The sequence below is a fragment of the Callithrix jacchus genome, chromosome 7, assembly GCF_049354715.1.
Source record: "Callithrix jacchus isolate 240 chromosome 7, calJac240_pri, whole genome shotgun sequence".
NCBI lineage: Eukaryota > Metazoa > Chordata > Mammalia > Primates > Cebidae > Callithrix > Callithrix jacchus.
In genome coordinates this window covers 17,952,289-17,973,907 of record NC_133508.1, presented here as the reverse complement: position 1 = coordinate 17,973,907, position 21,619 = coordinate 17,952,289, and the positions used below count along the sequence as shown (strand labels likewise).

Here is a 21,619-nt window from a genome sequence, read left to right as displayed (position 1 = left end):
ATTCTTAATAAACTTTTTGTGTTTCTTTTACTCCTTTAGGATTGGCCGGCAGGGAGATATGACTGATTCAAGGACAAATAGCTTCTTATATATTCTAGATATTCTCCCAAGGTAAAAACTTAGGTTCCTGGATAAGCTTACCTTTAATTTAAAACTCCAGGTCTGGAAGAATGTGGTGTTTGTCATTTTATAGAGGAGAGCCATTTATACATGTTCCCTTGAGATACTGTGCATGTCATTTATCTTCTCCTACCATGACTAATAGAATAACTGCAAATGTTTCACAATTCCACGCTTGCCCCCACAGTGAGTGACAGGGAATCATAGCCTAATAGCTAGATTCTACTGCCTCTGCTCATAGTGTTGATGCAGATGGCACTGATGTTAGTAAACGCTGTTCCATGGCCTGGAAATACGTGCTAACCCTTAAAGCCACCCTTCTATGTGAGTAGCAGCCCTTTCAGTTGTGCACCTCGGAGGCTCTGTGTGAATCCGTGTTTTGAGATAAGCTTCAATGGGAATTAACATTTCAAATGTTAACTTTATCAAGTGTGCCATGTTTAAGGGAAAAATGATTAAAATATAAATTGTCTCCAGCCTTATAAAATTCCGTTTCAAAAAGAGTTCAGAGAATTACTTACATCATGTTTCCTACAAGTAATAGTATTTACTTTTTCTTCTTAGTAATGAGATATTTAGAATTCCATTTTTTTTTTTTTTTTTTTAGATTACAAAGATTACCAAAGTATATTCTTTTGGAAAATGTTAAAGGTTTTGAAGTGTCTTCTACAAGGTAAAAAAATGTATTTGTCTTGCATACATCTTAGACTTTGTATGTCTTATAGTAGGAACTGTTGTGAAATGGAAATCTTAACAACCAGTGCATACATTCTGACATTTTACGTGTTATATGTCTTATTCATCAGTATTTAGTTTGACTAATAATGTAATGTATTTCAAAATTTTATTCAACTAATTCTCTTCTATTTTGATATTTTTGAATTTGTCTGGAGTAAATGCTTAGTAAAAATGGCATTTCTCAATTTTAGTCATTTATGTTGGTGCTTATTTCTGTGGAGGTAGAAATGTTTTCAGTAAGGATTGGTTCTGTTGACAAGCATTTTCTGCCCTGCAGTTGGATGCAGCTAGAATCTCTGTGTGGGGGTTCTTTCAGATGGTAGCTCAGCTGGAGAGAAAGCATCTCCCTGAGTCCTTGAATCAGCTGCTGTCTGTAACAGTGCTCCCATCTGACTTGCTACCTTGAAGATAAAGTTCTAGTTCCTATGGCAGATATATCATCACTAGATTAGCAATTCTAACTTTCATTAATTTGGATAGTTTATCTGTCAGCTTTATTTATTTGTAATAAAGAGTTATCTATATCTTTTGATTAAATGTGATTTCTCAGATATTGAACTTAGTAAAAACGTAGGGTCATTGCCTTTATAAACAAGCGAAGTTACAGGTTTCACTTAAAATGAGGTTTTGTGGGCCAGGCGCAGTGGCTTAAGCCTGTAATTCCAGCACTTTGAGAGGCCAAGGTGGGTGGATCACAAGGTCAGGAGGTCAAGATCAGTCTGGCCAACATGGTGGAACCCTGTCTCTATGAAAAATACAAAAAATTAGCCAGGAGTGGTGGTGGGTACCTGTAATTCCAGCTACTTGTGAGGCTGAGGCAGAGAATTGCTTGAACCTGGGAGGTGGAGATTGCAGTGAGCTGAAATCACAGAATTGGGCGACAGAGCAAGACTCTGGGTCTCAAAAAAAAAAAAAATGAGGTTTTTGCGTACGTTATTTAAATAAGAACTGTCTTTCCAAGTAAAGAATGAAAGCTTTTTTTTTTTCCTTTTCAGAGATCTCTTGCTACAAACAATAGAAAATTGTGGCTTTCAGTACCAAGAGTTTCTATTATCTCCAACCTCTGTAGGTACCACAGTTACAAATGCTTATGTAGATTATAATCTAAAGGCTTTTTTTTCCCAAAGGAAATTTGATTCAATAAGCAGAGTGGCTTTATTTTGGATAATATTATAGGTAAATTCTGAAAATAGTTTAGATATGGGTCTTCCTTCCCAAAGAATTTAGTGCATGCATATAAATTCATTTATACATATTTTATGAAAAAAAAATTATATAACTTGAAACTCAGACTATATTTTTCTTTTAGAGAGCAAAGGGATAGCATATTTTGAAAATATGTCGTTTGTTATTTCCAAACGAGGTGTTAATAATGTTAATAATTCATAATGTTTCACAATAATACAAAATAGAAAACAAAATAAACACGTAGTAACTTTGTAATGACTGCTTTGGGGATATAACATTAAGTTGCAAACATTGCTTCCATTTCATAGATAAGAAATTTAAGTAATTGATCATGATAAGATATTTGACAGATTTGAATTTTACAATTGTTGCTGTCAGCTTTTTTTATTTTTCTTTTTAGTTTCTTATCATCTTTAGCCATATCATATTGTTTCTTTGTCCAGAAATTAATAGAAAACCCATTACAAAAACTCAAGATACAAGCTGTGAAAATTGCAACATATTTGATCTCTTTTTTTTTTTTTTTTTTTGAGACCGAGTCTTGCTCTGTCGCCAGGCGCCAGGCTAGAGTGCAGTGGCACGATCTCGGCTCACTGCAACCTCCGCCTCCCAGGTTCAGGCAATTCTCCTGCTTCAGCCTACCGGGTAGCTGGGACTACAGGCGCACACCACCATGCCCAGCTAATTTTTGTATTTTTTTAGTAGAGACGGGGTTTCACCATGTTGGCCAGGATGGTCTTGATCTCTTGACCTCATGATCCACCTGCCTTGGCCTCCCAAAGTGCTGGGATTACAGGGGTGAGCCACCACGCCTGGCCCTCTTTAAATTTATTTTGTATCTATTGCCTTTTAGCTGGTAAAACATAGTGAATCATCCTTTTTTTTTTTTTTTTTTTTACAAAATCAGGTAATAAATAGCCAATAATAGCTATATTTGAATTTTTAAATTATTACTCTATTATCAATAATGAATGTAAAAATATCTATACTACTTCTTATCTGGAAAATATAAAATAGAAGTGACTTGTAGATTTATTTGTCAGCTTCAGGCTTTACGTCATTCAAATAAAAGTGCAAAGTATCAGCTTAACAGGTTTAGAATTTGCTACAGTGGGGTCTTCTAAACATCCATAGCAGATTTTGCTCTGGTAGAAGCTAAAGGGAGACCTGTATGAGTTTTTTTTTTTTTTTGACTTGGTACTAAAGTTAGTACAGATCTCTTTAATTTTCTAGAGTAACTAACTGCTTTGCTTTGCTTACAGCTTGGCATTCCAAATTCAAGGCTACGATATTTTCTTATTGCAAAGCTTCAGTCAGAGCCATTACCTTTTCAAGCCCCTGGTCAGGTATTATTATTGGAATTTTATTATGAGTATTATGGTTTATTTATTGTAAATATACATTAGTCTGCTAATTTATTTTCAAGAACTACTTTATGTAGGTGTCTGTGTGTACTATAGAATCGGAAGTATATTCCATGCCCTAGGTCCATCTCCAAGGCTGTTTCACTCTTGCCACTTTTATTGGTTTAAACAAAACAAAATGAAAAAACCCAATTTTTCTTTTCCTCATTAGAAAACAAATGAGTTAAAAAACTTACCATTAGTATTGTTATCTTCCTCTTTCCCCCATAATTTCCCATCTGACTGTTGACTGTTTTGCATTTATCATTTTATCCTTCCCGTAGAAGCCATTGGTTACTTTTGATAAAATTTAATATTTTATCTTAAAAGTGGCTTATGAGTATTTTAACACATTGGTTGCATTTTCTTTAAAGCCAGTGCCATTTAGTTTACTTGATTAAAATATAGTAATGATTAGCAAAAGCTAGAATAAAATAGTCAATTTGCTACATATAGAATCTCTGTGTGAGCAGTTTCACATGCTTAGGTCAGAAAATGGGGATGAATAACTGAGTTTCAGCATTTCAGTGAAATTCTTCTTAACTGATGTAGGTAAGGACACAAAAGTGACGTCCACTAATAGGGGATCCGTAGTGCCACCTCAGTCCCCTTATAATATAATAGTAATATTGTTCCCTTTCCATAGTAGGGAATTCCAGTGTAAAGTTAATATACCTTATACATTGTGTTAAGTTAGTATTAATTTTATACATTGACTTCAAGGACTTCATCATTAAAAATGCGTGGAATGGTTTTTCTTTTACAAAATAGGGCTTTATGCGCGGTTATATGTTCTGCAGAAACAAGTTTCCCCATGGGACTCATGAGTAGAAGTAACCTTTCACAGTGAAAAGCGCTTTTCTTTTTTTAATTGCTAGTTTTCCTTTAGATCATAGGTATGTTTCAGTTTTTCCTTTTTAATGAAGGAGTATGGCAAAACTTGATCCAAAACATGTTTTCTGGAAATGTTAGTGTTGCTTTCAAAACGTCTTTTCCAAATATGATAAAAATATGTTGTATCTATATTCAATATGCTTTCTATTACTTTATTGAACATTTTCATTAATAAATAAATAGTAGTTCATGAAATAAATCATCTGTAGCTTGATGACAATGTAGCTGTATGATTAATAACTTGTAATAATTTGTTCAAATACAAGTAAACCACAATTTCTATCTTTTAATGGCAACCCCATAAAGACTAATGAGCTTTTTTCATAATGATGACTGGACATTATTAATTTCTTTTATTTTTAGTGAAGTTTTTGACAATGTGCATATTTTTATGTAATGCCAGGTACTGATGGAGTTCCCCAAAATTGAATCTGCACATCCACAAAAGTATGCAATGGATGTCGAAAATAAAATTCAAGGAAAGAACACTGACCCAAATATTAGCTTTGACAGCAGCATACACTGTTCTGGAAAAGATGCCATTCTTTTTAAGCTTGAAACTGCAGAAGAAATTCACAGGAAAAATCAACAAGATAGTGATCTCTCTGTGCAGATGCTAAAAGATTTTCTTGAAGATGACGTTGACATGAACCAGTATCTTTTACCACCAAAGTCATTGCTGCGATATGCTCTACTATTAGACATTGTTCAGCCCACTTGTAGAAGGTCCATGTGCTTTACCAAAGGGTAGGTTTTAAAGATCTGTTCATCTTGTATCTAAAATAACCAGGGTTTTTAAATGCTATTGCTTCTTTAAGTTTTCTAAAAACAAGGAGCATTTTATAAAATGTTCTTGATAGAGTGATGTTTTTTCCCTTAACTGCCTGCTTCGTGTTCCAACAGAACACAAGTAAAAATTCCATTTGGCAGAACATTATGTGCACCACCCACAAAATTGCTCATAAAATACAATGTCATTTGTTTGGTGACCTTCATAGGAGCTTGAATACCCATAGTGGAAACATGGTTTCTGTTGACGATTAATTGCTAATCTTTTAGCACTTTTCTATTTATGGCACATCATACCTCAAAGAATTGTGTTCACTCTTATGATCAATGTGTAATAAGAAATTAAATTTTAATCTAAAGAAGTAATATTGAGTCATCTGGAGAATATTAGGGTAACTTTTAAGTTTAAATTTTATTCAGGTTTTTACATAAGTACAAAAGATACTAAGATTGTAAGACTCTTCCACTTTATCTCTTGGCTGTTCAGTTTCTCCTCACATGCAACCAGTAATATCAGTTTACTGTATAGGTTTCCAGAGGTATTATGTTTGAAACTGGATTGAAATATCCATGTATATTTTATCCCCCTTTGCAAGTATATGGCATCATACTATATATAAACCCCTCTTTTCACTGTGCAATATAAATGGAATATTATCACATATCAGTACTTAAAGGACTTTCTGTTTTCATGGTACAGGTATATTATAATTTACTTTACTGGTCACCTATTAATGAAAATTTAGAGGGCTTCCTTTGGGTTATTTCTTAAATGTATAATACATTTCTCACTACTTTTTTTAAACCTAGAAAGGGGAAAATTATACCTTTTGAAGAAAAATTTTACCCTGGCATGGTGGCTCATGCCTGTAATCTCAACACTTTGGGAGGCCAAGGCAGGTCAATCACCTGAGGTCCGGAGTTTGAGACAAGCCTGGCCAGCATGGTGAAACCTGTCTCTACTAAAACTACAACAATTAGCCAGGTGTGGTGGTGGGCACCTGTAATCCCAGCTATTCAAGAGGCTGAGGCAGGAGAATTGCCTGAATCCAGGAGGCAGAGGGTGCAGTAAGCCAAGATCACACCACTGTACTCCAGCCTGGGTGACAAAGTGAGACTCTTTCTTAACCAAAAAAAAAAAAAAGAAAGAAAATTTTTTGCCAAAGATCTGTATCTTTTCTTTCTTTCTTTTTTTGAGATGGAGTTTCACTCTTGCGCAGGCTGGAGTGCAGTGGTGCGATCTCAGCTCACCACTTCCTCAGTCTCCTGTGTTTAAGCGATTCTCCTGCTTCACCCTCCCAAGTAGCTGGGATTACAGGCATGTGCCACCACACCTGGCTAATTTTGTATTTTTAGTAGAGATGGGGTTTCTCCATTTTGGCCAGGCTGGTCTTGAACTTCTGACCTCAAGAATCTGCAGCCTCGGACTCCTAAAGTCTTGGAATTACAGGTGTCAGGCACCGCCCCTGGCCTATCTCTGCTTTCTGAATGTTACTCAACCTCATTTGTTAGGTAGTTGTATGATTTGACAATTCAGGCTTTCTGTTCTTACCTTCTATCTAGCTATTAATATCTCGCATGATATACTGTACCCCAATATAACCGTACCAGACTCATTCTTACTTTATTATACTCTGCCTTTGTACTTCACGGGAAAGGGTTTATTGCTTTCCATTACCTTGAAAGACTTCACTGGGATATTGTCAATTACCAAGTTCAATAGGTTCTGTTTAGGACTCTCATAAAATAAGACAGCAAGTTTGTAATAAAAAACAACGTTGAAATTCTTTTATAATTATAAAGATAAATATAATTATATTTATATAATTATATAATTATATAAATATAATTATAATTATAAAGAAGGCTGATTGCAAAATTTATTTTGGTATAGATACTATGTGTATATTTACACATATTTATATGTGTAATATATGAGAAAAAAAGTCTGAAAAAATTATTTCTTTTCTGGTGTTACTTTTTTCCTCTAATTCCCACTTTAAACTTTTCTCATTGTGAAAAAGAAATAATGCGATTCTGTTGAATAGCCAGCTTGGCAATAACCTTAGAGAAAGAAATAATGCTAATGCCTTGCATTTCTGAAGTATTTTATACTTTCTATGCAATTTTTTATGTAATGGTCTGATTGTTGTATGAAAGTGATCATAAAAACCATACCATGGTTGGCCAATACCATGTTGGCCAGGTTGGTCTTGAACTCCTGACCTCAGATGATCCACCTGCCTCAGCCTTCCAAAGTGCTGGGATTACATGCATGAGCCACTGTGCCTGGCCCATTTCTGAGACATTTAAATGGTACTGTCTTATGTCTTTTACCTAGTAATATTTTGCCTACAAAGAATATTTATGTGATATTATTCAAGATATTTCAGAAGGATGCAGTTATGTAGAATGATTAATTCATTCAATAAATATTTAAGAAATTTAGCATTAACCCATACATCAGGTGCCACATAATGGTTGTGTTGATTTTTCAGATATGGAAGCTACATAGAAGGGACAGGGTCTGTGTTACAGACTGCAGAGGATGTGCAGGTACTATGCATATTTTAAAACTTAAACACTTTAAAACTTTTAACTAAGATTGTTTAATACTTACTTTGAGAACATTAAAATAATTGTATGCATTCAACTGGCCATGAATATTTTTTTTATTCATTCAAATATATAATACTTGATTACTATTGAATAAATCTTTTTCTTATTGCTGTACATGAGTATATGCACAAGGAATGTTTTGTTTTTCTTTTTCTTATTTTTATCTTCTGTGTTTCTATTATTCCATAAATAGTAAGTTGAAATTCAGCCTACAATAGTTAATGTTCTCTAAAATGTTATACAAACATCTTAATATTGGAGACCCCTTTGAAGCACACACTATAAAACTTCCTTTTAAGGAAAAGAAAATCTTAGCAATGTGCTTTATGAATACTTCTGTTGTTAACTCTTCATGGTGTCATGGTTGAATACAGGCCTAACGTAGCAAGTTTTATATTTTTTAAAATAATTTTAAAGTGAGATTATATTATCTTCTTTTATACTGATTCAAACTTTTAACTAGTGATAAAATTTACCCATGGTAAAAATTCTGTTATAGGCAAATGAGTGTCTGGATTTGAGAAATTATATTTGCTTAATATAGTTAATCATTTTAAGGAAGTATCTTGATGAAATTGAGTATGAAAAATAAAAGTTCTAATGATTCTTCTGTTTTTATTATAAAACCTACTTGGTTGTTTTGTCAAACTTCTTTTGTATTTTTCACTATATTTCTTTAATATTGTCATTTATTATTTATACTCTTACGGTTTTATTTTAAGGGCTTAAAAATGACAGGTACCTGAAAAGTAGCCTGATCTTTTGCGTGTTAACCTTTTTCTTTTTAAAGTTTACGTTGCCATTGCGGAGCCAATATACAGTCTATTGCACAGAGCCATTTTGCCCTGTGCACTTTGCCACTGTGTGTTACAGCAGACTGTATGTCCATCGAGTTTAAGCTGTCTCACAACAGGAGATCTTACATCTAGTTACATGATACTTTTTTAGTTATCTTGGGTGCTTTCTTACAGATTGAGAATATCTACAAATCTCTTACCAATTTGTCACAAGAAGAAAAGATAACAAAGCTGTTAATGCTTAAACTACGATATTTTACTCCTAAAGAAGTAGCAAATCTCCTTGGATTTCCTCCAGAGTTCGGTATGTGGGATACATGTAGACTTCAACTTTCATGTATTAAAGCTCCTAAAAATCTTTAGGGACTTGTGTGTCTAGGAGTTGCCTAAAGAAATGGGTGCAATAAACCTTGTTCCTTTCCTGATCATGCCATTTTTGGCATCTTCCTGCCTCTTTCCCCTTATAACTGCCTCATTTTGTTCTCTCCTGACTCATTCTCCCTCTCACTAACTTTACTAGTGGGCCACAGAAGTTGGCCTGGCTAGAAGGTTCACATTCGCAACTCCTCACCTCTTTCCACAGATGTCTGTGCATAGCATTCCCTTTCTGGCTTACTTTCTTCCAGAGGTCCTTTCCTAGTCACCCCACACTAGAGCTTGTGAAAGTACGCTTTTGATTGCCTTTTAAAAAATATATCTAAATTAAAAGGCAGTTGAGGGATTATTTTGGAAGGGTTGGGAGTGTATTGATATTTATTCTCCTCAGAGATACCTGTGTCAGCCATGTGCCCTTATCCTTCCCTACAAGTAGTAGGTGGAGAAAGAGAAGATGGAGAGACTGTCTCTAGGAAGGAGCTTTCCTAATGGAATGAAAGGGGAACTCAGGAGATGAAATTGATGCAGGAAATTAATTGACACAGAATTGAAGAAAGACTGGGGACCTACAACAAGGAATCTCAAGAACAAATGGGAAGATATAGTTGTAGAGTGAGAAAGTCAAAAGCCTAACTCCATTAGCAGTCCAGAAAGTCCAGGGATTGGTGCTCTGAAGAGATTGGACACACTGCTTTGGCCTCTCAGAGATGCCCCAGCCCATCTCCTTGATCCCACTGTCAGGGCCAGTGCTCACAGCTCTAAGGAGGTTGTGGGTTCTTAGGCCTGGGATGAAAATGCTCCCAGTACCTGGTTGATGGGCTGGGAGAAAGACTGACCTCCCTAGCATGCTTCCATGGCTAGAGAGGGTGGAAATGTGCTTTTGAGGACTCTAATTGAGAGTTCGAATGCAGAAAAGCCAAACTTTGTTAAATCCAATACTTTTGTAATATTAATATGGCACTATTCTTCAAATAATGGGCTTAATAGATCATGTTTCAAATTCTAAATAATTGATTTAACTGCGGTTTTGGAACACAACCCTTTTGTACATGGAGAACAAACTGCCAATATAATTTGACTACCCTCTTGGTAACTAATTCTCTGAGCGTAGTCGTGGCAACCAGGTTTATTTTCTACTCCTTGCCTCTTTCTTGGTGATCTCAATTTTGTCCCAAATGTCCTGGTGAGTGTTGTTTAAGAAAAACACAAACTTTCCTTGTCTTAGCTTATGTCACAAAATGAGTGAGAGCATTACAAAACAAAGAGTTGAGAATTAGACTCAAGGATTCTCATTCCTGGTCTGCTTTCCTAGCTACTATTTTTTTTTCTTTTTTCAGATAAGTGATCAGACATACTACAGAAGAGAGAAAAGAGATTATTAATTAAAACTAATTCCTCAGCTTTATTCCAGTGCTTTTTCTTTTCAAAGAGTAGTAGTCACTTTGGTAATACTGAACCTTGGTAAGGAGCACAGAGCCCAGAGTCAGACAGTGACTTCAAATCCCAGCCCACCTTAACTGTTCCCTTTAATTTACTTGTCTGTAAAATGAGGATAATTACAACACCTACTTCATAGGGTTATTGTGATAGTTAAATAACTTAATATATATGAAATTCTTATATCTGAACATTGCATTTTTAGAATGAGCCATTTATTTACTTTTATAATCTTTATTTCATAGATAATTTTCCCTTTATTTTTATGTTTTAAGTGGGTAAAATAGAATTTTCCAAAGCTCTCTGATTATGTATGTATAATACACAGAAAAACAGCCTTTGAAATTACTGAACCTCCTTTTAAAATACATGGTATGTTTGTGGAGTTGAGCTTACCCTGATGTCACCACTGAGCAGCACCGTGATAAAACTGTCCCTCGTGTGTGTTTCCAACATTATTGACTCTGGGTTCAAAAATGGGCATTGTTTGAGCTCTTTGTCTACTGGCAATGATGGATTTGCATTGATCCTTCCAAATGCTTTGTCCTGGTTCTGTGACTGGTGGTGTGCATTCTGTGGAATAGTGGGCTTTTGAAGAAAAACACTCACCTGCCCTTACTGGGCATAAGCTGATACCTTGACCTTGTTCATTCTGTGTTTCTTTGTTCTTAAGGATAATTCTTATTATTTTTAATGTATCTAAGTTTTTTAAAAGTTGTCTTTTAACTTAGAAAATTATGTAATTTTTTCCCATAAGTTGTTAGGTTGGTACAAAAGTAATTTGCTATTACTTTGAGTGGCAGAAACCACAGTTACTTTTGTGCCAGCCTAATAGTTTAGATTTAAAGAAATATGCACAGATGCACACACACACATACACACATAGATATAATTTGTACAGATCTTACTTGTCTTCAAACATTTCTTTCCTTCCAATATAATTGTAATATTGTAAAAGATTGTCTCTGGGATAGTCTAAAAGCCTATTTTTAGGCACATTTGTACCTCTGGCTACTTTGAAGTAAATACTTTTAGATAAGTAATGTGCTTGCCTAAAGTATATTCTTTAGAATAGAAACTTTATGATCATATGTAATTGCAACAGTAATTACAGTAATTACTGTTGTTTTATTGCAGTTAATAAAATGTCAAGCATCGATGAAGCAACATTACTGTAACTAATTCTACCTTACTGTCCTCATGAGTATATGAAATTTTGCCATTCTTAATACTTCTAATTATTTTTTTCATTTTCTTATCTAAGTTATTTTTCCTTTATTTCCTTGCTATGCTAGAGTATGCTGAATGTGAAATCCTGACATTTTAACTACCATTTTAGTGCATACTCTTTTACATGGACAATCTTTTATGCTGATATTTGCAAGGTCTTCTTTCAGCATCTGAAAGCATTTGTTTTAAAAAAGGAATGTAGCAAATGAAAGTCCAATATGACAGAGGCAATTTGTGGAAGGAGAGTGTAAAAACAACTGTGGGGGACTTGTATCCAGAATATGGATATCAATAATAGTATTGATGAAGATGTGGAGATATTGGAAGCCTCATACAGTGCTGGGTGGGAACGTAAAATGGTGCCGCTGCTTTGAAAAACAGTCCAATGGTTCCTCAAACATTAAACACGGAGTTACTGTGTGATCCAGCAGTTTCACTCTAGGTATATACCCAAGAGAATTGAAAATATATGTCTACACAAAAACATACATGAATGTTCATAACAGCATTATTCTCAACAACGAAAAAGTAGAAACAACCCAAATGTCTGTGAATGAATGAATGGAAAAATAAAATGTGGTAAACCATACAATAGAATATTATTCACCCACAGCAAGGAATGAAGTATCACTACATGCTATGACATGAATGAACCTTTAAAACATGTTCAGTGAAAGAAGACAAAAAACAACCTATTTTATGACTCCATTTATGTGAAAAATAATCTAGTAGACACCCATAGAAACAGAAAGTAGATTAATGGTTGGGGACAGGGAGGCAATAGGGAGTGACTGCTAATAGGTGCTAAAATTTTTTTTTAAGTAATGAAAATATTTTGGAATTAGATAGTGGAGATGTTTGAAAATCTCTTGACTATGCTAAAAACCTCTTAATCGTACACTTTAAATGGATGATTTTTATGCTATGCAAATTATATCCCTAAAATGATTATTAAATCAAAGAAAGAACTGTGAAATAATGGCAGCCACAGCTTTTTAAAAAGTACACTAATACATGCACTTTTTAAAATAATATCTGAGTTCTGTGGATATATGTGTACCTGTGTGTGCGCTGAACATAACACATAATGTGATATGCTACTATCTTACTGTGTAGACAATACCATGTTATAGAATATGTTTGGCTCCAAATTCTCTTTTGTTAATAAAAGTTCCTGAAGACCTTAGTGATTTATTTATGAAATGACCACTGTGCCCTTACTGAAGGATACATCCTTTCATCTCTGGAAATTGTGATTACAAATGATTTCTATAAATTGCTATTTGTCTTTTCCAGGATTTCCTGAGAAGATAACAGTGAAACAGCGTTATCGCCTACTTGGAAATAGCCTCAACGTGCATGTAGTAGCTAAACTAATCAAAATCCTGTATGAATAATTTTAAGTAACTCTGAAAGGTGGTCATACGATATTCCTTCATTTTCAGAGAACAATTCTGAAATTCTGTTTTGAACTAATTCTGGTGAACTGTAACTAAATTATTTTAATCCATCTTTAATATGAAATTTGGATTTTATTTTAAAAATCCACATGGTTTTCAAATTTATGTTAGTGTATTTTATAAAATATAAATTATTGTTATGCTTTATGGAGAGTATATTTTCATATGGAATGTAAATATGTATGTGGAATATTCTTTTTAAAAATTATGCTATAAACAAAGAGCACCTAGAATTTTAGTGTCTATGTTAATATCTTGTGAAGTGTCATAACAGGCCTAACATTTTTATGTTAATTTAAAAAGTTTTTTATTTCTAATTTTAAAATGATTCTAGTTCTAGCCTATTGAATGTTTTACTTAATTTCCAATCCTTTAAACATTTCTTTATTTCATCTAAACAAATGCATATGATATGTAAACCAAACTATCATTATTCAATTTATACAGCAGTCTGAAGAATATGTCAGGAAAAATAATCCTCAATTTTTGATTACCTCTCCACCAAGTAGTCACAGAAAATGTTGGTGCTCATTATCTACATTTTCCTCAGCCTCTATCTGAAGGACAACACTCATTGTTCCTTCTTCATTTTGTATGTACTTTCCTTTAGTTTGCTATTATCAAAGCTTGTTTTTGTCTTCTTAGCTTCTGAGTTTAATTTGCCATTACACACTGAGGAATGTAGCACGGTTAAGATTTCGGGGAGGAAGCTGTCCTCTGACCCCATGCCGTATGACATCCCCTTCCCACAATTGTTTTTTACTGTGGTGACATATACTCTGAATTAACTTTTAGGGCTTTTAACTTTCTCTGTCTCTCATCCTCAGTAGGTTTCTTGGAATTAGAGTTTCTAATCAAACTAAGTCATGCATCATAAATTCCACGGTTTGTGATAAAAGTAAGTGACAAAGAGAGATGAAAAGAAACAAGTCCAGAGATCTTACTACAGGATTTTTATTCAAATATTTATTCTTAAAAATCAACTATTTGGACGTGGAGAAATTGAAAGTTTGTGCATTCCTTGTGGGAACATAAAGTGGTGCAGCAGCTGTTGGAAAACAGTGTGGAGGTTCTTCACAAAATTCAACATAGAATGACCCTATGATTCAGCATTTCCACCTCTGGCTAGAGACCCAAACGAGTTGAAAGCAGGGTCTTGAGCAGATATTTGTACACCAGTGTTTATACCACCATTGTTCACAGTAACCTAAAGATAGAAGCAGCCCAAGTGTCATCCCATTCACCCATGACTGGATAAACGAAATGTGTTACATGCGTGTAGTGGAATAGTACCACCTGCAACAGGAAGGAAATTCTAACATATGCTGTGACACGGACGAACCTTAAGTACATCATGTGAAATGAAATGAGCCACTCTGCAGGGAGGGAGAATGGGTAATTAGTGCTTTATGGGTATACAGTTTCTGTTTGGGATGATGAGAAAGTTCTGGAAGTGATGGGGAGGGTGATTGCACAACAGTGTGAATGTACTTAATGCCACTGCAACTGTAAATTTAAAAATAGTTTGTGATAAATGTAACATGTATATTTTACTGCAATTGAAAACATACTCTATTACCAATTTTTCAGAACTCAGATAAATATGACTATAGGGAAGCTGTAAGCCAGCCCTGTACAGAAACTATTACTATCTACATTTTGCATATGTGTTCAAAGACAGAGCCTATTACAAGTCTCATAAGTTCCAGTAAACAGTCAAATTATTTTGGCACATTTTCATGTAGGTTCTCTTCACTGCTGAAAGATTCTAAATAAAATGGTTTAGGGTTTTACTGTGACTGTACTAATAGCTATGCTATAGTTATAATATCCTACACTCTGTTGAGCAACATTATACAAAATAAGTGTGGTTACCGAGCACCAAATTTGAACACTTGAAAGGTCTGTAGAGACATTGCTTACAAACTGGAAGACAGAATGTAGCTTTGTGGAATTTTTAAATTATGGAAATGTATTCACAGGAAGATGGTGATTCTTGCCCTTAATTCATAATTGAAAATATACAGTAACAAGCATAAAAACTCACATCTTAATGAAGATGTATCTACCAGTGTCATTTAATTAGCAGGTGTATAGGTATGCATAATTAATTTGGAAAATGCTCTTTATGGAATGTCTGCTATATGTTTTTTGTAATGCTGTATAAAATTTGCACTGGAAATTCTGTTTCATGATATTTGGGCCTGTATATTTATTCAGATGTTGGAAAACATAGCTTCTCATTATCAAGAGAACTATGTGTAATTCAGTCTTCACCATACCTAACAGTAAACTGATTTTTCATTCTCCTTTTCCCATCACCTCTGCTCTTTTAAGTGGCTTGTGAGGTAATTCTAAGTTATTTATTACCCTGCCTCCTATTTTTAATATGGCTTCAGGATCCAAAACTAATTCTAAAGGATGATCAAATCAATTAACGTAAACAAAATGAGTCATAATTGGAAAATTATTTTGAAGACATGGGTAGTCATTGCAGGAGGGGTCAGAGCCTGACAATCCTCAGTAGGAGAGATGAAAGAGGAATGACAGCATCACCTTCTCAGAGGACCCTGGACAAGGTGTTCTGGCTGTTCAGTCAGACCTGCACCATGGGCATTGCCCTGTGCCTGGAAAGGTAAGAAAGTACCTCCAACCTTCAGCTAGCTTGTTCTTCCTCAAAAAGTAGAGCCTTCTAAAGAGGCAAAACCAGTAGCTGAAGTTGTGAACAGTAAGGGTCCACCCAACACTTTTTTTTTTTTTTTTTTAGAAATTTGAGGGTAAATTGTTGCTTGAAATGATCCAACTTTTGAAAGAGTTAAAGTTGTTTAGTATAGAGGCTTTTAAGTTGCCCTGAAAGGCTGCATTGCTACCATGTGAGATGTAAAGTTAGGTGGAGTTAGAGGTGAGTGCGGGCAATTCAGTGCATTGCTTGTGGGTAGAATTCCTCAGCAGAAACCCCCATCTGGCTTTTGCTCCCATCTCAACTTAGTTCAGGTCTAGAGGGATTAAGCTGGAGATTTCTGAGGAGAGAGAAATGAACTAAAGATAAATAAAACTGGTTTAACTTTAGCTATAGCAGAACAGAACAAAGCAACCTCATTTCATTCAACATCAAGCAACTACTAAACAATATATTCTCCAAGCCACTTGTATCTGCATCCAAACTAGTCACTCTGGTTGCTCTTCTGAAAAAAAGAAGTTTCTAAATAAGCCAAGATAATATAATAAGGACCAAATTTTAAGCCCACATAGATGAAGAGGTTAACGTGAGTTTTCTGAGTTGCTTATGTTAGGAACAGAAGGTTACCTTGTCATAATTTGGCCTTCAGCTTGGAGTTCTGTTTTAGGCCATCAGTTATGACACTGACTTACTAATAGCTTTGGACTTTGAAATTCAGTGAGGGTCATATAGCGTCAGCAATTTTTTTTGTAGCTTGTGATTGCATTGAGATTATATAATTTTTAAAGACATGGCCTTTGGACCTCTGTCTACTAATCTCTTCCTCTCATCATCTACCATTCAAATGTGCTATATACAACTATCATATCAACTTCTTAGCAAGCACTTTTCTGGTCCTCCATCATATCCACCGAGATGTCTAGTTATGCCTTTCCCTTAGCTTTTTTTTTTTTTGAGACAGAGTCTCACTCTGTTGCCCAGGCTGGAGTGCCAACGCAGGATCTCGGCTCACTGCACCCTCCCACTTCCATTCAAGTGGTTTTCCTGCCTTAGTCTCCCTAGTAGCTGGGATTACAGGCATATGCCACCATGGTTAGCTAAAAATAATTTTTGTATTAGGAGAGATGGGGTTTCACCATGTTGGCCAGGCTGGTTGCAAACACTGGAGCTCAAGTTGATCCCCCCACCTCAGCCTCCCAAAGTGCTGGGTATTACAGGTGTGAGCCACCGCACCCAGCCTCCCTTTGCATATTTTTTAAAAGGCATTAAGCATCTTGCACATGTTCTTTAGTTCCAGTTTGCATGGGTCAAGCTGTCTGCGTCATTTTCCCTTTCATATTCTTTGTCTTTGCTGCTAAAATTTTAAAGCTTCAGTGTAAACAACAACAAAAAAATGTCTTTTTTTTGTTTCTGGCTTCTGTTTCTCTCTTTAGGCTGTCTAGGAACATTTTAAGGTACTCAGGCTCTTCAAAATCTACACAATCAAGATCCAAACTCCATCACCATTCTTGTCTAGTTTGTGAATTTATTTCTTTTTAAATATATTTGTTCAAGAAATATGAGCATGTGCAAAAAGCTGTTTTGACTTTGTATTCCCCAAGCTCTCATATAAGTTGGTTAAATATTTACCATAGAGTCTTACTTTCAACCACATCCAGCACTTACTGAAGTCTCCCTCAAGTGTAACACGCTTGACTTTTAGAGCTTCCAAAATCTCCTTTTTCTTATAAATAAGAGACTGGAAATTTTTACAAAAACTAAAAGATAGGAATTTAATTCTCCCGTAGAATTCTCTTCTGAATAGCCCTAGAGTTTTTCATTTTGTTGCTTGTACCTAGCATGGGTTCAATGTTTACTTCAAATATTTGCTCTGTATTTTGTTTGCATTTTGATTTCTATTTTTATCAGAATAGATTGAAATTAGAAGAGTGTGCATAGAGAACATGTTTGTTTAGCTAAATTAGCTCTGTAATCAGATGAGATCACCTAGAGGGTCAGAGGATGAGAGTGAAAGTTAGAAAGAGAAGAGCAGAGACTTGGAGCTGACTTACCTGAAGATTCAGTCCTCAGGTCTCTTTCTACCCTTCACTTTTCAAGCCATTTTTTTCCCCCAAAGAGTCTCACCCTTTCCTACAACTTCAGCCATTCTGCCGATGACACCCAGATGACTCTAAATCTGCTATTTTCCTAAGTCCTGTTCTACAATCTTCATGTTAGGATATTTTTAACTTAGATGTTTCGCTATTCAAGTTGTCAAATTTGCATCAAATTTAGCATGGTTGCAATGTAAGCATCCTCCTTACTGTAGTCAGTTCCACTCACGACTTTACTGTTTTTCTTTATGGTTCCGTTACGCTCCAGATCTTCCAAGTTTAAGCATCATAACCCAAGATCATCTTCACCTTCTTTCTCACTCTGCATTCCATTGGTCAGCTTCTGTTAAAATAGCCTTCCTAAGGCAAGCCTTCTCTGAACGATCATTTATTTTTAGGAAAACTTATAAAAAGTCACTGAGATCTAAAAACACCCACATACATATTTGCAATCATATTTGTGTGCTTGGTTAAACGTGTTGACATTTAACAGATTTGAGCCTTCTAAATTTAATCTAGCATGAATGTCATTTTTACTAAAATATTTGCTATTTTACTCAGCTGGTTCCTTACACAAGTCCTGTTAAATTTCACACGTGAAAAAAATGACTGAAAACACCTAATGGAATGTGATACTCCTTGTGTAGTAGAAATGAGTTGAGTTTGATATTTGAGAGCTGGTGCTATGAATGAATAGACAATAAGGCGAATAGTTGTTATGATTTGAGTTTTCTAAATGGAAAATGTTTCATGTTTTAGAGAATGTGAACTTCCACAAGGGCGGAGATTGTTAATACTTTTTTTCCTTCAGTGATGTTAAAACAGTACTGGCATGTAGTAAGCACTCAATGAATATGTGTTGAATGAGTGAATATAGGAACCATACTGGAATCGATACTGAAGCTACAGAGAAAAAGCATCACACCGCAGAGTTCAAATAGTGTCTTGAAGTTATTCTCTTGAAAACTATTTAACTTGTTTGTTACTACCACTTCTTCCATGCCCAGTGGAACAGCCAAAGTTATTCAAGTCCAGAACACATGATTTAAAAAATAATTCTAGGGTAGGCTTGACATTTTGGCTTTTGGAAAGTTGTGCAAATAAAACTCTTTAAAATACTATATTTTGACTTCTGGTCTTGACAAGAGTGTAGAGTTATTTCTCCTTGCTTCTCCCTGAAAAGTACAATTATAAACTCTGGATAAGTATAATTATAAAATAATGTAAGAGGAATCAGGAGAATTCTGAAAAGTGGGAAAAGAGGAAGACACACTGGCTAGGGACCCCAAGACTAGAGGAACAGCATGGTTCCAAGACATCTGACCCCTCATTCATCTTTCTGACCTACAACCTAGCAACAGAAAGCAGCCCAGAGAGAGTTGTTCCTACAGAAGAGGGAACTGAAGTCTAGTTGGTAATACCAGATGAGTCTGGCTCTACCAGCATGGGGGATATATATGAGAAACCCTGCTGACAAACATCCAGACCGGAGGCTTGTGTGCTGAGAGGAAGATCCAGGGGGCTCTGGCAAAAAGCATCTGACCCATTATCTGAGCTGGAGACTGCCTTCTCCCAGAGGTACCATGGGACCTGGCTTGGGGGAGAATCCTTCTTTTCTTAAAGTAGCATCATGGAGGACCATTCAGGAGCCCGAGCAGCACCAGATAAACCAAAGCAGACCAAAATAACACTGCAAAGGCTCTAAAAACTAAATTACTGTTGGAGTCACAGCCCACAAAAAACTAAGCCAGGGCTTGCATGCTAAACATAAATGGAGTGACTGCCTGCTAAAATAAAAGATTCAAATAATAGACAAAATATTCAGGATACAGTGTAAAATAGCCTGTCATACCAAGAACCAGAAAAATCACAACTTGAATAAGAAATGACAGTCAAAAACAGATGACAACACTGAGACGAACCAGATGTTGGAATTACCTGACGCGGATTTTAAGCGACTCTTGTAAAACTGCTTCAATGAGTACTTACAAATTGTCTTGCAACAAAGAGATAGAAAAGTCAGCAAGGAAAGAGAAGTTAATACAAGAACCATCGTGATAAGTGCACCATATGCCAGATTTAAACATAGAAATAAATGGCAGTTATACAACTGAAAAATGCAATAACAAAATAGCAAACATTCAGTGGTGACAGATAATTTGTAGATCCTGGACATTTTGTCTGTTACATTAACTTTATTTTCAGAAAGTTAATTATGATGTGTCTTGGCATGAATTTCTTTCATCATGGCAGATATTTCAAAGTGAATGTAATATCTTGTTTGGTGTTCATTTAGCTTCTTGAATCTGTACATTTATATTCTTTGCTAAATTTGAGATCAGTGATAGAGAGGAAATGACAGAAGATAGAAATCAGTGAACCTGAGGACAGATTAGTAGAATTTACCTAATCTGAATGATGGGGCGAAAATAGGCTGACAAAAAAAATTAAGAACCTTGGGGACCTGTGGGACAATAACAAAAGGACCAACAGTTATATGTTTGGGATGCCGGAAGTAGAGGGGAAAAAAATGTAGCTGAAAGAGTGTTCAAATAATGACTGAAAACATCCCAATTTTGGCAAAACCTTAAAAGCGGCTGGAGAAAAATGACACATTGCTGTGGGGCGAGAGACACAGTAGATGTCTCATCAGAAACCATGAGGACCAGAAGGAGGTGGCATTGTCCACTATGAATTCTGTATCTAGCCAAACTATCCTTCAAGAGCTCTCTCTCATACCTATATATGTATAGATACACATGTACCTCTATGCAGCGCTTTACAATTATTAGGCAGTGCAGGTAGTGACATGGAATTAGGCTTATGTGAAATAATCAAAGAGATCTAACATGTACCTCTAATGACTGTAACGAATTGTTCATCTGAAAATAGATTGGAATAAAATAATGATAGTTATGATAGAGTGACAGCATTTTAATTTTTTAAATTAAATGTAATCTTTTTGTTTTTCTTTTCATCAAGGTGATATAATAGTTTTATAATTTAAAATTCTTTTTCTTTCAAAACACTCAATTTCAAGTCTTGACTGTAGAGTCTGATCATTGTAAGCTTGTAAGTTGCTATCTCATTTGCATTTTGATGCTATGTAATACAATCTCCTCCCCTGCTGACCTTTTTCCTCCAGGGCAGAGTATTTGTGTATTCCCAGTAACTTTCTCAGATGCTGACAGATAGTGGGTACCTAATAAATAATTGTCCAATTAACCAATTTAGATATGAGTATGTTGAGTATGTTAATAGAATCATAGGTTCTTTCATGGCTTGGGGATTGTTTGAATAATTCTGTCAGCCGAAAAGAAGAGAAGCACATTAGATGTTGCTGGAGGACTATTTAATGCCAGAATGACTCCTAGCATATTGTTTATGTCTCTTCTAAACATAGTCTAGGAATTGTTGACAAAGCTTGATTTAGCAGTACTTCTGTAACAAATATAGTCCAAGTCACTATAAAGAAAACTTACAAAGGGACAAAGGTGTTGTTTTTTTCTAGATCTTAGAATAATGACACTGAAAAAGACAGAGTGAGGTCATCTCATTCTTTCTGCCATTGATGACACCTTAAATCTTCCCGCAGATCTATGTGGCACTTCAATTAACAAATCCCCTGGGAATGATGCCCCTTTGTAAGGCATTAGCCTTGTTAAATCACTCCTCCCACCATAAATCACATCCGTAATGCAAAGCTTCCTCTCACAAGATAGAGATGCTTGTATGTACTGCTTCTGCATCTATCTTCCCAATTAAAGGTACAAGAGGCAGAGTCTGAAGAGTGCCA

The 21,619-nt window shown here is 35.3% G+C and overlaps 1 protein-coding gene across 9 annotated transcripts in view; it reads left to right on the top strand.

Annotated features, from left to right (window-relative positions):
• TRDMT1 (tRNA aspartic acid methyltransferase 1) overlaps positions 1-21,619 on the top strand; it is a 71,852-nt gene that overhangs the window by 36,839 nt on the left and 13,394 nt on the right. For 4 of the 9 annotated variants that reach the window (XM_078329537.1, XM_002750066.6, XM_078329538.1 and 1 more), the window contains 8 exons: positions 40-111; positions 728-793; positions 1,854-1,923; positions 3,309-3,392; positions 4,747-5,090; positions 7,631-7,688; positions 8,723-8,852; positions 12,887-21,056. In XM_078329537.1, coding sequence (XP_078185663.1) covers positions 40-111; positions 728-793; positions 1,854-1,923; positions 3,309-3,392; positions 4,747-5,090; positions 7,631-7,688; positions 8,723-8,852; positions 12,887-12,987 — 925 coding nt within the window. In that variant the 3' untranslated portion in view covers positions 12,988-21,056. Of the gene's footprint in view, positions 1-39; positions 112-727; positions 794-1,853; positions 1,924-3,308; positions 3,393-4,746; positions 5,091-7,630; positions 7,689-8,722; positions 8,853-10,260; positions 21,057-21,619 lie in introns of those variants that run through there. The other 5 variants (XM_008999990.5, XM_078329540.1, XR_004745496.3 and 2 more) reach the window with 3 other exon arrangements.